We start from the raw sequence: 12,044 nt of genomic DNA, 5'->3' as shown, positions 1-12,044 counted from the left end.
CAGGTCTCGGGAAGTGACCATTTGAGTGGACAATTGGCGGGCCAACTGTCATTCTTACACCAAGGCAAACGGCGCGAAACGAAACCAGCGCCCCCAATGAAGAACTAGACCTGGTGTAGCCTATCCGGGGGGCTTGTTCAAGACAGAATCGTGTTCATTGGCTTAATTTATTCCGCGTGGCTGTCCTAACTTGCTGCTACGACATCTTGGCGCATGTACGTTTCGCGGACTGGACATCCGGCATACCTGGACACATCCCATCTGCCCATGCCATAGTCTTTGGGGGCCTTTCGCACCCCCCGTCCACCACGCCCGACAATCAGATTCCCCGGTCGGTACTCGTCATTGTCTTGCATCCGACGAATGACGGAGACATGGACCTGGGCGTCTTGGGGCATGTCGCGCACTTCTCCACGGGGGAGCGGCCAGCGGATCGGTTTCCAAGTCCCATCGCCTTGTAGATCCATGCGCCGAAATGGGAAGAACTCCATCATTTTCCATGACAGCACCGAGGTCGCCGGAAGGCCGTCGCCGAGTTTAAGGCAGTCGTGCAGCTTAGCGCTGCTCGAGCGGCGCAAGGCCTCATTGAACTCGTCGTCCCGCGAGTGGTCTTGTGTGGGATTCTCAGCGACGCCGCCAACATCAGCTGCGCGCTCATTGGCCCTGGTTTTCATTTCTGTGTCCAGAGTTTCCGCCACGATGGGACCGTTCCAGCATTGGAACTTTTTCAGTTTGGAACTTTTGAATCTCAGGCCAGCCCGTCGAGCTTCTTGGACCATCCACACCAATGGCGAATGGCTGAGGGCCCACCCCTCACCTTCATTTTGCTTCCAACCCCCGCCGATATCCGCATGCGCTCCGGGGAACCAGACCTCTTCCAGATCTTGTTCATCATCCTCTTCATCCTCGTCCCAGTTGATGGATGCGACAGACGCCGTCGACTCATTATCCTCGGCCTGCGTTGAATGCGCCGTTCTGGGCCGAGTGCCACGCCGAGACGGCCGGTAAAGCGAATAGTTGACTTCTTCGGTGTCGTCGTCCTCTTGCGCATCTTGGGGCGTAAATTGATAGTGAAGTTGCCGCGCTTGTCGTTTCATATGCGCCCGGATTCGAGACTGTCGAGACTGCATCTGGGGTTTAATCTCGGAGATCAAATCCTGACGGAATTTGGCCCGACGCTCGTCGATTCCCACAGCATGGCGAATAACCTTGGCCGACGTCCGTGACGCGTAGGGGGTCTTGCTACGTTGCATCCACGGGTTCTCGAATCGGGGCACACTGTTGACCGTGTCAAAAAGGCCGAGAAATCGAATCTGCGTCACCGGCCGACTAAACGTCTCCCGGAAAGCGGCCATATAGCGAAACTGTTTATTCTTTTCCTTCTGATCCCCGGTCCGCTCCTGCCACTGTGCAAAGGTTTTCCAGACGAAGCGCAGCAGCTCTTCATTGCCCAGCTCCAGGAGGCCCATGTAGTCCAGCATCTCCGCCAAAAAGCGAGCCACGTAGGCACCGCGGCTGAATCCAAAGATGTACAGGTCGTCTCCGGGGTTGTGGTAGCGCATGAGGAACTTATAGCCGCCCATGACGTGGTCCGCAAAGGTGGTCCCTACCGCCGAGGCTTTGGCTTTGAGATAGGCCGACTTGACTCTCTGCATATGGCCTGGATTAGAAAGAGACTGCGTCGTAACATATGTCCCAATTCCGGGCTGATAGTAGTGGCATTGATGCGGGTCACTACGATCGAGCATCTGCTCGCGATGTGAGTTTTGGCTGCTACAAGATGTGGCTCTATGGCATGGGCTGCTCACTCACCCGGAATATTTTAAGCACGTTGCTGTCCGATTCATCTCCTTGGAACTTGTTTCCCGTGCCGTCGAAGCACAGGACGACCTGTTTTGGGCCGAGGCTTGCGGAATGCGCCATATTGAACGTGTTGTTCGAAAAGGGATTATTTCACTGGCTTTACTTATGGATTCCTGACAAGGTTTGCCTATAGGGACCAGAATGACAAGACTGTTCAACACCTTGATGAACCTGTCATCTCGAATCAGTCTATTCAGAGGAGGAAGGACGGAAAAATAGCTGGCATGCTGTAAAGCTTAACGGAGTACTCTTATGACCTCATCAACCTGAACGCATGCAACCAGCAACATAAGTCTAGACAAACTCAATTCCTGTGAAGCAGGATATCACATATCGGTAGAGTCCACACAAATCTACCCGATGCCAAAACGATCGCTTTATGTGCTGCTGTACCAAAAATTTCTCTTGTTTGGGTGATGGGTTGCCGTGGGGTTCCGGCTGGTATTGATAGAGTTGACATGATGCCCTAACCGTGGATCACATCGATACCCGCCGCATTAGGAAGTGTCTACATTTACCACAGCGGACGCGACAAGCTACCCCATTGTCTTTTCCCCCGTAATATTCACCATGTGCTTGTGGGCCAGATGCCCATGATGTCAACGACGAAGGGCAAGGTCACGGGGAGGGGGGGTTTAACTCAATGCGAAGGCAGGATTGACCGTCCGTCGTGAGGCCATGTATAGTTAGAACATAGTCTGATCTTCGGTCTTTCCGGCTTCAATTCCACCACACCAGCAGAGCAGACACTGAAACAGCTATAAGCCATGAAGTTCGGCAACGAAGACAGTGTGGCCTCTGCCTCCCACGGGATCGTCCCAGAGCACAGAGCGCCTCCTGGCAAAGTGCTTCCGGAGAGAAAAAAGAGCATCGAAGAGGCAGAAACGTCCAAATTCCAGGAGTTCAAGAAACTCATCCACGCTGCTACTCGCCCCCTCCCGACAGAGACCGGCGATGGTAGCTACATCGAAGACGAATCGAGCGGTGGCTTGTGGGCCGACTTCCGGGCCCTGGGTATGAAGGATGCTAGCACGCTGGTCTCGATGCTCGAGAATAAATTGTCGGGGGCTTTTGTGGACGATAAGACGATGATGATGGAGCATATTATCCAGGTACGGAATCTCGAGATTGTCAGCGCAAAGATGCTAATTGTCGTGTGTCCAGCTGGTCAGCCGATTGCCCGACGACTCGAAGATGCGGTTCAGATTGACCAATTTGTTTCTGAACGAGCTCTGGGAAACACTCCCCCATCCTCCATCGACGTATGTCTCCAGCCCAAGCTTGTCCCAACCGGTCGAAACTGACCATTCAGTTATGTCGGAGAGAAATACGCATACCGGGCTGCGGACGGCTCCCATAATAACCCTTCGATGCCAGCTCTGGGGGCGGCCAAGACGGAGTATGCCCGAACAGTCCGTCCTACGACCACCAGGCCACCGAATCTCCCAGACCCTGGCTTGATCTTTGATAGCTTGTTCGCTCGAGAGCAATTCAAGCCCCATCCGAATAAAGTTTCCAGCATATTTTTCACTTGGGCCTCGCTAGTAATTCATGGTATTGTCCACGATGACAGCTCACACCTACCAAGAGACCTAATTGTGATATAGATATCTTCCAGACCGACCGCAAGGATGAGAACATCAACAATACTTCGTCTTATCTGGACCTCTCCATTCTATACGGAGACTCCCAAAAGGACCAGAACACGATCAGAACCTTTAAGGATGGCAAGTTGAAGCCGGATTGTTTCTGCGAGTTCAGACTGCAGGCGCTGCCAGCAGCTTGCGGTGTCCTCCTGGTCATGTTGAATCGATATCACAACTATGTGGTCGAGCAATTGGCCCTGATCAACGAGAACGGTCGATTCACGAAGCCCAAGGACGAACTACTCTCACCCGACGAGGCCAACAAAGCGTGGACCAAGTACGACAACGATCTCTTTCAAACGGGCCGGCTCATCACATGCGGCCTGTACATCAACATAACGCTCTACGACTACCTGCGCACGATCGTCAACCTCAACCGCACAAACAGCACCTGGTGCCTGGACCCCCGCGTGAAAATGGGCGAACACGAAAAGACGCCGTCCGGAATGGGCAACCAATGCTCGGCGGAGTTCAACCTGGCCTACCGCTGGCACAGCACCATCAGCCAGCAGGACGAGGAATGGACTGATATGACGTATGAGAAGTTGGTGGGCAAGCCCGGCGAAGATGCCTCGGTTCAAGACCTTTTCACGGCGCTGGGTGAGTACGGAAGGAATCTGAACCCAGATCCCTCCAAGCGGACCTTCGCCCAGATGGAGCGTCAGAGCGACGGTAAATTCCCAGACGAGGAATTGGTTAACATCCTGACCGAAGCTACCGAGAGCGTAGCCGGGTCTTTCGGCGCACGCAATGTTCCCAAGGTACTGCGCGCTGTCGAGATCCTCGGAATTGAACAGGCGCGCCGGTGGAATGTCGGGTCTCTCAACGAGTTCCGCAAGTTCTTTGACCTGAAGCCCTACAAGAGCTTTGAGGAAATTAACTCAGACCCGGAGGTTGCAAACCGGCTTCGACACTTGTATGAGAAGCCGGATTATGTGGAACTGTATCCGGGTATTGTGGCCGAAGAAGCGAAGGATCCTATGATCCCCGGGGTGGGAATTGCCCCAGGTTATACTGTTTCGCGCGCTGTCTTATCTGACGCGGTTGCTCTGGTCCGAGGTGATCGATTTTATACTGTACGTGATGTATTCATGCCATAATGGTCAGCCCTCCTAACATATCCAGCTGGACTATAACGCCAGGAACCTCACCAACTGGGGCTTCACCGAGTCGCACTACAACCTGGAGACCAACCAAGGATGTGTCTTTTACAAACTGGCTCTCCGCGCATTCCCCAACTGGTTCAAGTCCGACTCCATCTATGCTCACTATCCCATGACGATCCCGTCGGAGAACAAACTGATCATGCAGGGCCTGGGAAGAGAAAAGGAATATTCCTGGGATCGACCATCCTTCACCCCCCCGAGGACCAATGTCTTTGCGTACCCGAATGTTAGGGAGATTCTGAACGATCGGGACACTTTCCACGTCACCTGGGGCGAGGCAATTGAGTACGTGTTTGGCGAAGGGGGCTATTACTTTATGCTGTCGGGAGATTCACGGTTCCATTCTACCCAGCGCCAGTCCATGGGGAAATCCCTCTATATTGGTCAGTGGCATCAGCATGTCAAAGACTTTTATATAGCCGAGACTGAGCGGCTTCTTCGCGAGAAGTCATGCTCGCTGGGCAAGGTCAATCAGGTTGACATCACTCGCGAGTAAGTGACCCTGTCGTGGACATGCAGAACGCTCTAACTGGACTATCTACCTAGTGTCGGTAACCTGGCCCATGTGCACTTCGCCTCGAACGTCTTCTCGCTTCCGCTGAAGACAGAGCAAAGTCCGCACGGGATCTATACCGAACATGAAATGTATATGATCATGGCTGCCATTTTCACAGCGATCTTCTTTGACGTCGATCCGGCCAAGTCGTTCCCTCTGCGCCACAAAGCCAGGGATCTGGCCCAGGGTCTGGGTAAAATAGTCGAGACCAGCGTGAAAAGCACTCAGAGCTCCCGACTGTTGTCCTCGTTCTTGGGGAACTTCCACACCAGTGATCATCCCTTGAAAGACTATGGAGCACATATGATCGCACGGCTACTGGAAACAGGACAGGATGCGTCGGAAATCACCTGGTCACAGATTCTGCCCACCGCAGTCGCCATGGTGCCCAACCAGGCACAAGTGTTCACGCAGATCATAGACTATTATCTTTCCGACAAAGGGAAGGAGCATCTCCCTGCCATCCACCGCATTGCCAAGGAAGACACCCCTGCCTCGGACGACAAGCTCCTGCGCTACTGCATGGAAGCCATCCGACTGCATGGGATCTTCGGATCGTACCGGGAAGCCCAGGCGCCCGTCACGATGGAAGACAACGGTCACCACTTGAGCATCAAGCCTGGTGATAAGGTTTTTGTCAGCTTTGTTAGTCCACCCGTTCCCGGCAAATAGGAGTTTACTAACACGACGCAGGTGGATGCAAACAAGGATCCCGTCGCTTTCCCAGACCCCGAAACCGTCCGTCTCGACCGCCCCATGGAGTCTTACATCCATTATGGCGTGGGCCCGCACACCTGCCTGGGAAAAGAAGCTAGCAAGGTCGCATTGACGGCTATGCTTCGCGTTGTTGGTCGTCTAGACAATCTGCGCCCCGCCCCTGGCCCCCAGGGCCAGTTGAAGAAGATCCCCCGGCCGAATAACTTCTACAGTTATATGACGGAGGATGAGACGAGCTTCTTTGCCTTCCCGATGTGTATGTGTCTGGCTGTTTGCTCGATAGGAGATTCGTTACTGACTTGCGTGTACAGCTTTCAAGGTTCATTTTGATGGGCCTGTCCCGCAGTCGACTGTTCGTGCCGGTTCTGTTTGAGCCTTGATTGACGGTTCTGTCGGTATGCTGGAACCCCATGGAGGAACCTCATAGTATATATAATCTTAATTACGCTTATACTGGACGCATGTTGGTGTATGGATTGTGTTGGATAGCCATCTTTCCAGTACGTAGCCGTTCAAAGGAATGGGAGGCGTTGGTAATCTGTATATGTGGTGCCATCGTGACGAATGATGGATAGTTCCTCCATTTCCACCTATGTTTTGACCGAGATTTATTCATCCCCGAGTATATGTAGAGGAGATTCCAGGAGAGCAGAGGATGAAGGTGTAGACCGCAAAATGATCTGCCGGCAGATCGCGTCCTTATCGAGATCGCCCGCTTTGCGTCAACTTTCCGTCCGTCTTCGCTTCCCTCCGGTTTTCTGATTTATCAACTTCTCAATTCCCCACACGTTCCTCAGCCATGCCGGGGTTGGATTGTCTGGCTCTCGTTTGCCCCTTATGCCCCCACTAGGCGTAAATTGCATGGATCCGCTGGGTTGGGAACAGATTCACTGACTGCTGCAGACGCCTTTCCGCCGCTCCTCTGCCTATCCTCCGGCCGGCCCTCAGTTCGCATCCACCCCGCGCTTTCTGCTTTCTCAACGCACCCCGGGCCCTGATCGAGGTACACAAGAAAGCAATGACTCGATTGATGCGGATGATGTCGATTTATTGTCGACCCCGGTCGCCACAAAACGAGGAAGAACCTCCGCGACGCGACGCGACGACGTCATTGAGGATCGAGACGAGGACGATGAAGATGTAGACGACAATGGAAGGAGGGTCGCTCTCAGCAGCAGTCCTCCACAAGATGCAGGTTTTCTCGATAAGGAGTTCGAGGCGTTGTTTGGGCCGACATCAGATCGCTCAAAGCGACGTCGCGTTTCTACCCTGATGGACGACACGGAGACGCCAGTACAGCCTCGGAGGAAACCGCCCACCGATATGATAGTGTCTTCCTCTCCTCCATCGCCTGCCGGATCACCCGCGATTGAGGCGAATCTGTACACCCCAGGGCCTTCTTGTCTAATGGCCACCCCGATGAAAGTGTCGACTCCCAACACACAACCTCCATCAACTCTCCGCAGCCAACCACGTTTTGTACTCTCCGCAACCGATGCTCATCCTCAAAGTAGCCAGCTACCACCGTCCGGTTTCAGATCACATCTTCAAAGCAGTACTCCGAACCCGACCCGCAAACCCGCCTTCGTCCTCCCGCGTCCCCCCTCACCGTCGCAAGTAGACAACTCAGCAGCCGCCATCCCCACCCCATTCTCTCCCTCCTCGCGTATACTCGGCCGTCGTGGCCGTCCACGAGATGGCGGCCCAACATACTCTGCCGGCGGCATGGCTGCCGAGGTGCGCAGTTGGATTCTGGACATGGGAGCCAAGCGCGACCAAGCGAATATGACGAGCCTCTCCTCTCGTCCCGCCCCAGACGTGCACGATTATGCTCTTGCTGTGAAGGTTGCTAGTGTCCGACAGACGACGCTGACAAGCTCGGGACCCCTGGCCTTCGTAAGGGGATATCCCGTTCTCACGTTGTCAGAGGAGACCCAAGGACCGGCCGACTCTGAACCTACTAAGAATGTCGTACTTTTTGGTCCCCCTCGTGCGCGGCCCACTGCATCGCCAACCGAGCAGGTCATACGGAGTCGAGCTCCCGATCTACAATCTGGAAGCATAATCGGGGTGTGTCGGGGGCTGGTCTGGGAGATCGAGCTGAGTGATCTCGGGCTGGAAGGTGCTGTTGAGACTGCTAGTGCAGGGAAATGGCTCGTAGGGATGGAGTGGGACTTGATTTCCTAGCTCTGCGACTAGATGGGGTTGACAGACATGAATTGTATGATATATATGATACCCGGCCTGAGGAAGCGATAGACCGCAAGGAGACCTTTCACTTGCTGCCAAGTGACATTGATCATTCGATCACGATGGAAACCATGTACATAAGGGATTCGAAAAAGAAAAGAATATTTATATATGCAAAGCTTTTTTTCCAGTTCGCCAGGAACCAATCCTCAACCATACGCCGGAGAATGTAACAAATATATCACCTACAAAGACATCATCATACCCCCTCCTCCTCCTTAGCCACCACCTTCAACGCATCCACCGCCGCGCCGCAACCCCATTTCACCATCTTCTGCTCCTTGCTCGACGACACAATGTCCGTCTTAGCCACCACCTTCCGCAGGAAGAAAATCAGACCCTTGGCGATCTGCGGCGTCTCTCTAGTCCGGAGGAAAATGTCAATCAGGGCCCTTTCGTCCCTCTCGGACTCGACATCTTGGCCCTCTTTCTTGTCCTTCTTGCTCTTCTTGGCTGCGGTCTTCGCCTTCTGCGACTGCTGAATGACAGTGATCAGGAGCAGCTCGACGAACGTCTTCGACTTGGGCTGCAGGTAAGCGAAGTTAAGCGTCTTTAGGATGCCCAGGTTCAGTGTCCCATCCGCGACAAGCGTGCCGTACATCTTAGCGAGGTTAACGAGCGCCTTCATCGGCAGCTGGTTTTCCTCGTCCTCGGCGCCGAACGCGTCGTCTTCGTCGTCGTCATCGCCCATATCCCCTGACTCGCCCATCCGCTTGAACGCGTTCCAGAGCGTGTACATGAAGGAGACTTTGAGGCGGCGGCCGAGTTCGCCGCACACGCGCCGCGCGATGAGCGTGTAGTATGGGTTGTATGATTCCTCTTCCATGGCGCAGTGGGTGAGCACGCGCGGGATCTCGAATTCCTGGACGCGTTTCAGGCGGAGCTTGAGGAGTCGCACGTGTGCATCTTGGTAGTCTTGGGCGGACATGATGGCCACGAAGATGGAGCGCCGCACGTCGGTGTTCATGCGGTGGGATTTGGCGAGCTGGACTAGGTCGGGCTCGCCTTCGCTGTCGTCGTCCTCGACTGCTGCTGCTGCTTTGCTGTCCGTGGGGAGGCCGGAAAGTTCCTGGCGTGCGGACTCGAGCGGGTCTTCGCGCCAGCTGGCGCCTACTAGCCACCATTTGCCCTTTTTGGTGGAGTTGTGGATGTCGTTTCGTGAGATGCTGATGGGTTCGGAGGCGCGGACGACGCGCGTGTTGTTTAGGGATCCGAGGATCTTGCGCATTTTGGTAAGGTGTTCTGATGCTATGTTTGCGTTGACTCCCGCTTTGATTTTGTTGTTCTTCAAGTCGGTGATTGTGTCGATCATGAATTTCGTACGGACGGAAAGAGATGCTTCTCCGGCTTTGGCGACGGCTGGTTGGATCAGGAGGACGATGTCTTTCAGGGAAGACGGGTCATCTTGACGGAGTTGAGGTCCAGAGTCTGTTCTTGTTAGGGATATTTCTCGTCGGTCTTAGGGAGAGGAAAAGGTACTGACTTCGTATAATCTTGAGGAGTAGCTCGGTGTTCTCCTCTGTGATGTCCTGGAGATACAGGCGAATGTAGTCGAAGATCAGGGCACTTCCAATGACGTGGAAGTTGTAGAGTTGGGACAGCAGAGATATCAGGTTGGTAGACTCCTTCCCTTCAAAGCTCCCTCTTTCGTCCCCACCTGCGTCCAGAGTCTCCACAACCTTTTGTACAAGCTCTGCACCAAAGTCCATCCCCACAATCTTGTATATCGCCGCAATGAACCCAGCGTGGAGGACCATGAAGGTGTCCTGGTGGACCGACCGTTCGCAAATGAGACCGAACAACAGGGATATCAGTGTCGACGTTACATTTTGTCGGGGATGATCACGATAAAGCTTCTCGAATTCGGCGAGGATGGAGACAAGGTTCGCTTCCGACAACTTGTTCAGCTGTCCTTGGGCCTGTCGTCTCAATCGAGTGAGGGACTCGGATTCAGGGCTAGCGGCAGCTCGAAGTGACGGCGGGATATATTTTTGAGCTGGTTTCTCGGAAACCGGTGCGACGTAAGGATTTTCCTTTTTCTTCGGTGTCGGTTTGGTCTCCTCGTCTTCCTGGTCATCCTCGTCGCTAAAGTCTTCCTCCAGGTCCTCCATATCCTCACCCTCCATGTCATCCATGTCTTTATCGCTTCCAAGATCCATGTCCTCATCATCGTCTTCGCTTTCGGATTGTATTCCTTGAGCCTTTCTTCTTTTGCTCAGCAGCCACTCGTCGGCTTCTCTTTTGCGTTTGCGCTTTTCATCGCCCGACCCCTCGTCGAGCTCGCCAAGCAGATCCTCAAGTCCGTCTTCTTGGAAGGATTTCGGCAATTTCTTGCCTTTTTTCATTCCAAGCTTCTTCTCAAGTGCCGCAATTTCCGCGTCATCCTGGTCTAGCTTGTCCTTCATCGTTGCCGTAATGTTCCGCCGGCGAGGCTTGTCCTCTTCTTCGCTACCTTCTTCACTCTCGAGGTCCGGGTCCGTGTCTTGTCCCTTTTTAGCCTTCAAGATAGACTTGGGCTTCTGGTCGGCCGTCTTTGTCGACTTCGACTTGTTTGTCGCAACTTCATCAGCCGATTCACCCATATCCGAGTCCATTCCAGAGCCGTCAAAGCCGTCGAATGCATCCTCATCGTCATCCTCCTCGTCGTCATCGTCGGCCTGCTTCCCACTGCTATATTTGGAAGCTGGAATCGGCGCTCGTTTCGTCTTCTTGTTCGATCGCTCCGCTTGTCGGCGATCTTTCCGCGTCAAGGGTCCCGAGCGTTTGTTTTTCTTCTTATCTCCATATGTATCTTTGATACCGAGTTCTGCTCGAAGGTTCCGAGGCAGACCGGTCGTTAAATGCATGGGACGCCGCATGGTGGACTATTGTGTTGTTTTAAATCTGTGTAGATCGAGGAATCGCATAACGACTTTTTTTTTATGCCGGAGAGAAAAGCAGCGGAGCGGAGGCGGAAGCCCAAGGCGGTGAGCCCACAAATGCGGAGTCTATGGGTGTTCCCACTTCTCTCCCCACCGCTCATCGTCACTCGCATTCCTCTCTTGGTCAATTAATTAGACTGTACGTCTTGACTGCAGCAAGATTTGAAGGTTTTCTTGCGTACCGCATAGATCAGTCATTCTTGTTCTGCCATTCCAATCCAGCGGAGCGAGGCACGAACTTTGCGCGCATTCGACCCACAAACCCGCAATCTGTACTTGTGCCGTCAGGGCATACTAGGATTTCAAGATGCCTGCCCCTCTCTCACACGACGCGGTATGTACACTTGTTCTCGCTACTACACCTATCCCGTATATCCTATTGTTTACAGCATAGCTAACAAGTAACCAGTTTTTCTCGTCCCTGTCCGACCTCCTCACCAAAACCTCCCAAAAATCTCGCGGGTCCGTGACGCTCACCCAAAAGCCTCTCCTTCATCCCACCCCGGACTCCTCCTCGAAACCTTCTATCCTCATCCGCGCCACGGACGGTAACACGAATGCGCCCAACCCGAAAACGCACAAAGTCGAGAAAAAGAAGTCATCCTCCAAAGTGAAGCTGTCAACTGTTGCCGCGCCTGAAGAACTCGATGCTTTCTACGCTCGCTACGCGGAAGTGTGCAAGGCTGGCATGACGGGATTGAAGAAGCGGGACCGGAAGAAGGGGAAGGCCAAGGCCAAGGGCGGTGCCGCGAAGGGTGCCAAAGCGTGATTGTTTTTTTCTTCTTTTTTTTGTCGTTTGCAGGAACTCGGTATATGGCCGACTGATGGTAGCGGTAGAAACCGTGGATAGATGGGCTGCGTCTGTTTGTCTTGCATCTAAGGCGTTAAGGGAATCTTATGTGTTTTTAATACTCGATATGTTGAT

General features: G+C 53.6%; 5 protein-coding genes across 5 annotated transcripts; 3 read left to right on the top strand and 2 right to left on the bottom strand.

The window, feature by feature from the left end:
• Positions 1-27: 27 nt before the first annotated feature.
• On the bottom strand, positions 28-1,601 carry BDW47DRAFT_100258 (T6SS phospholipase effector Tle1-like catalytic domain-containing protein). The gene has a single exon (XM_024811385.1). The coding sequence runs from the start codon at positions 1,581-1,583 to the stop codon at positions 186-188; it is 1,398 nt and encodes a 465-aa protein (XP_024674973.1). The 5' UTR covers positions 1,584-1,601; the 3' UTR covers positions 28-185.
• Positions 1,602-2,459: 858 nt separating this feature from the next.
• BDW47DRAFT_134146 (peroxidase/cytochrome P450 family protein) lies at positions 2,460-6,407 on the top strand (the record flags this gene model as incomplete). The annotated part of the gene is made up of 9 exons (XM_024818024.1): positions 2,460-2,496; positions 2,746-2,975; positions 3,028-3,125; positions 3,176-3,417; positions 3,471-4,585; positions 4,635-5,167; positions 5,222-5,876; positions 5,925-6,204; positions 6,260-6,407. The coding sequence occupies 9 exons, from the start codon at positions 2,460-2,462 to the stop codon at positions 6,319-6,321; spliced, it is 3,252 nt and encodes a 1,083-aa protein (XP_024674972.1). The 3' UTR covers positions 6,322-6,407.
• Positions 6,408-6,638: 231 nt separating this feature from the next.
• BDW47DRAFT_73963 (uncharacterized protein) lies at positions 6,639-8,278 on the top strand. Its single transcript, XM_024819727.1, has 2 exons — positions 6,639-6,800; positions 6,852-8,278. The coding sequence occupies exons 1-2, from the start codon at positions 6,786-6,788 to the stop codon at positions 8,133-8,135; spliced, it is 1,299 nt and encodes a 432-aa protein (XP_024674971.1). The 5' UTR covers positions 6,639-6,785; the 3' UTR covers positions 8,136-8,278.
• BDW47DRAFT_73959 (MIF4G domain-containing protein) lies at positions 8,267-11,080 on the bottom strand. The gene is made up of 2 exons (XM_024819726.1): positions 9,682-11,080; positions 8,267-9,626 (listed from the first exon to the last, which is right to left on the bottom strand). Exons 1-2 carry the CDS (start codon positions 11,054-11,056, stop codon positions 8,398-8,400), a joined length of 2,604 nt encoding a protein of 867 aa, XP_024674970.1. The 5' UTR covers positions 11,057-11,080; the 3' UTR covers positions 8,267-8,397.
• A 162-nt stretch (positions 11,081-11,242) lies between these two features.
• On the top strand, positions 11,243-12,018 carry BDW47DRAFT_100252 (signal recognition particle 14 kDa protein). The gene is made up of 2 exons (XM_024811384.1): positions 11,243-11,453; positions 11,529-12,018. Exons 1-2 carry the CDS (start codon positions 11,427-11,429, stop codon positions 11,886-11,888), a joined length of 387 nt encoding a protein of 128 aa, XP_024674969.1. The 5' UTR covers positions 11,243-11,426; the 3' UTR covers positions 11,889-12,018.
• The last annotated feature ends 26 nt before the right edge of the window (positions 12,019-12,044 follow it).

The sequence above is a fragment of the Aspergillus candidus genome (genome assembly GCF_002847045.1).
Source record: "Aspergillus candidus strain CBS 102.13 unplaced genomic scaffold BDW47scaffold_6, whole genome shotgun sequence".
NCBI lineage: Eukaryota > Fungi > Ascomycota > Eurotiomycetes > Eurotiales > Aspergillaceae > Aspergillus > Aspergillus candidus.
Note: the sequence above shows the minus strand (reverse complement) of the source record. Positions and strands in the feature narration are given on the sequence as shown.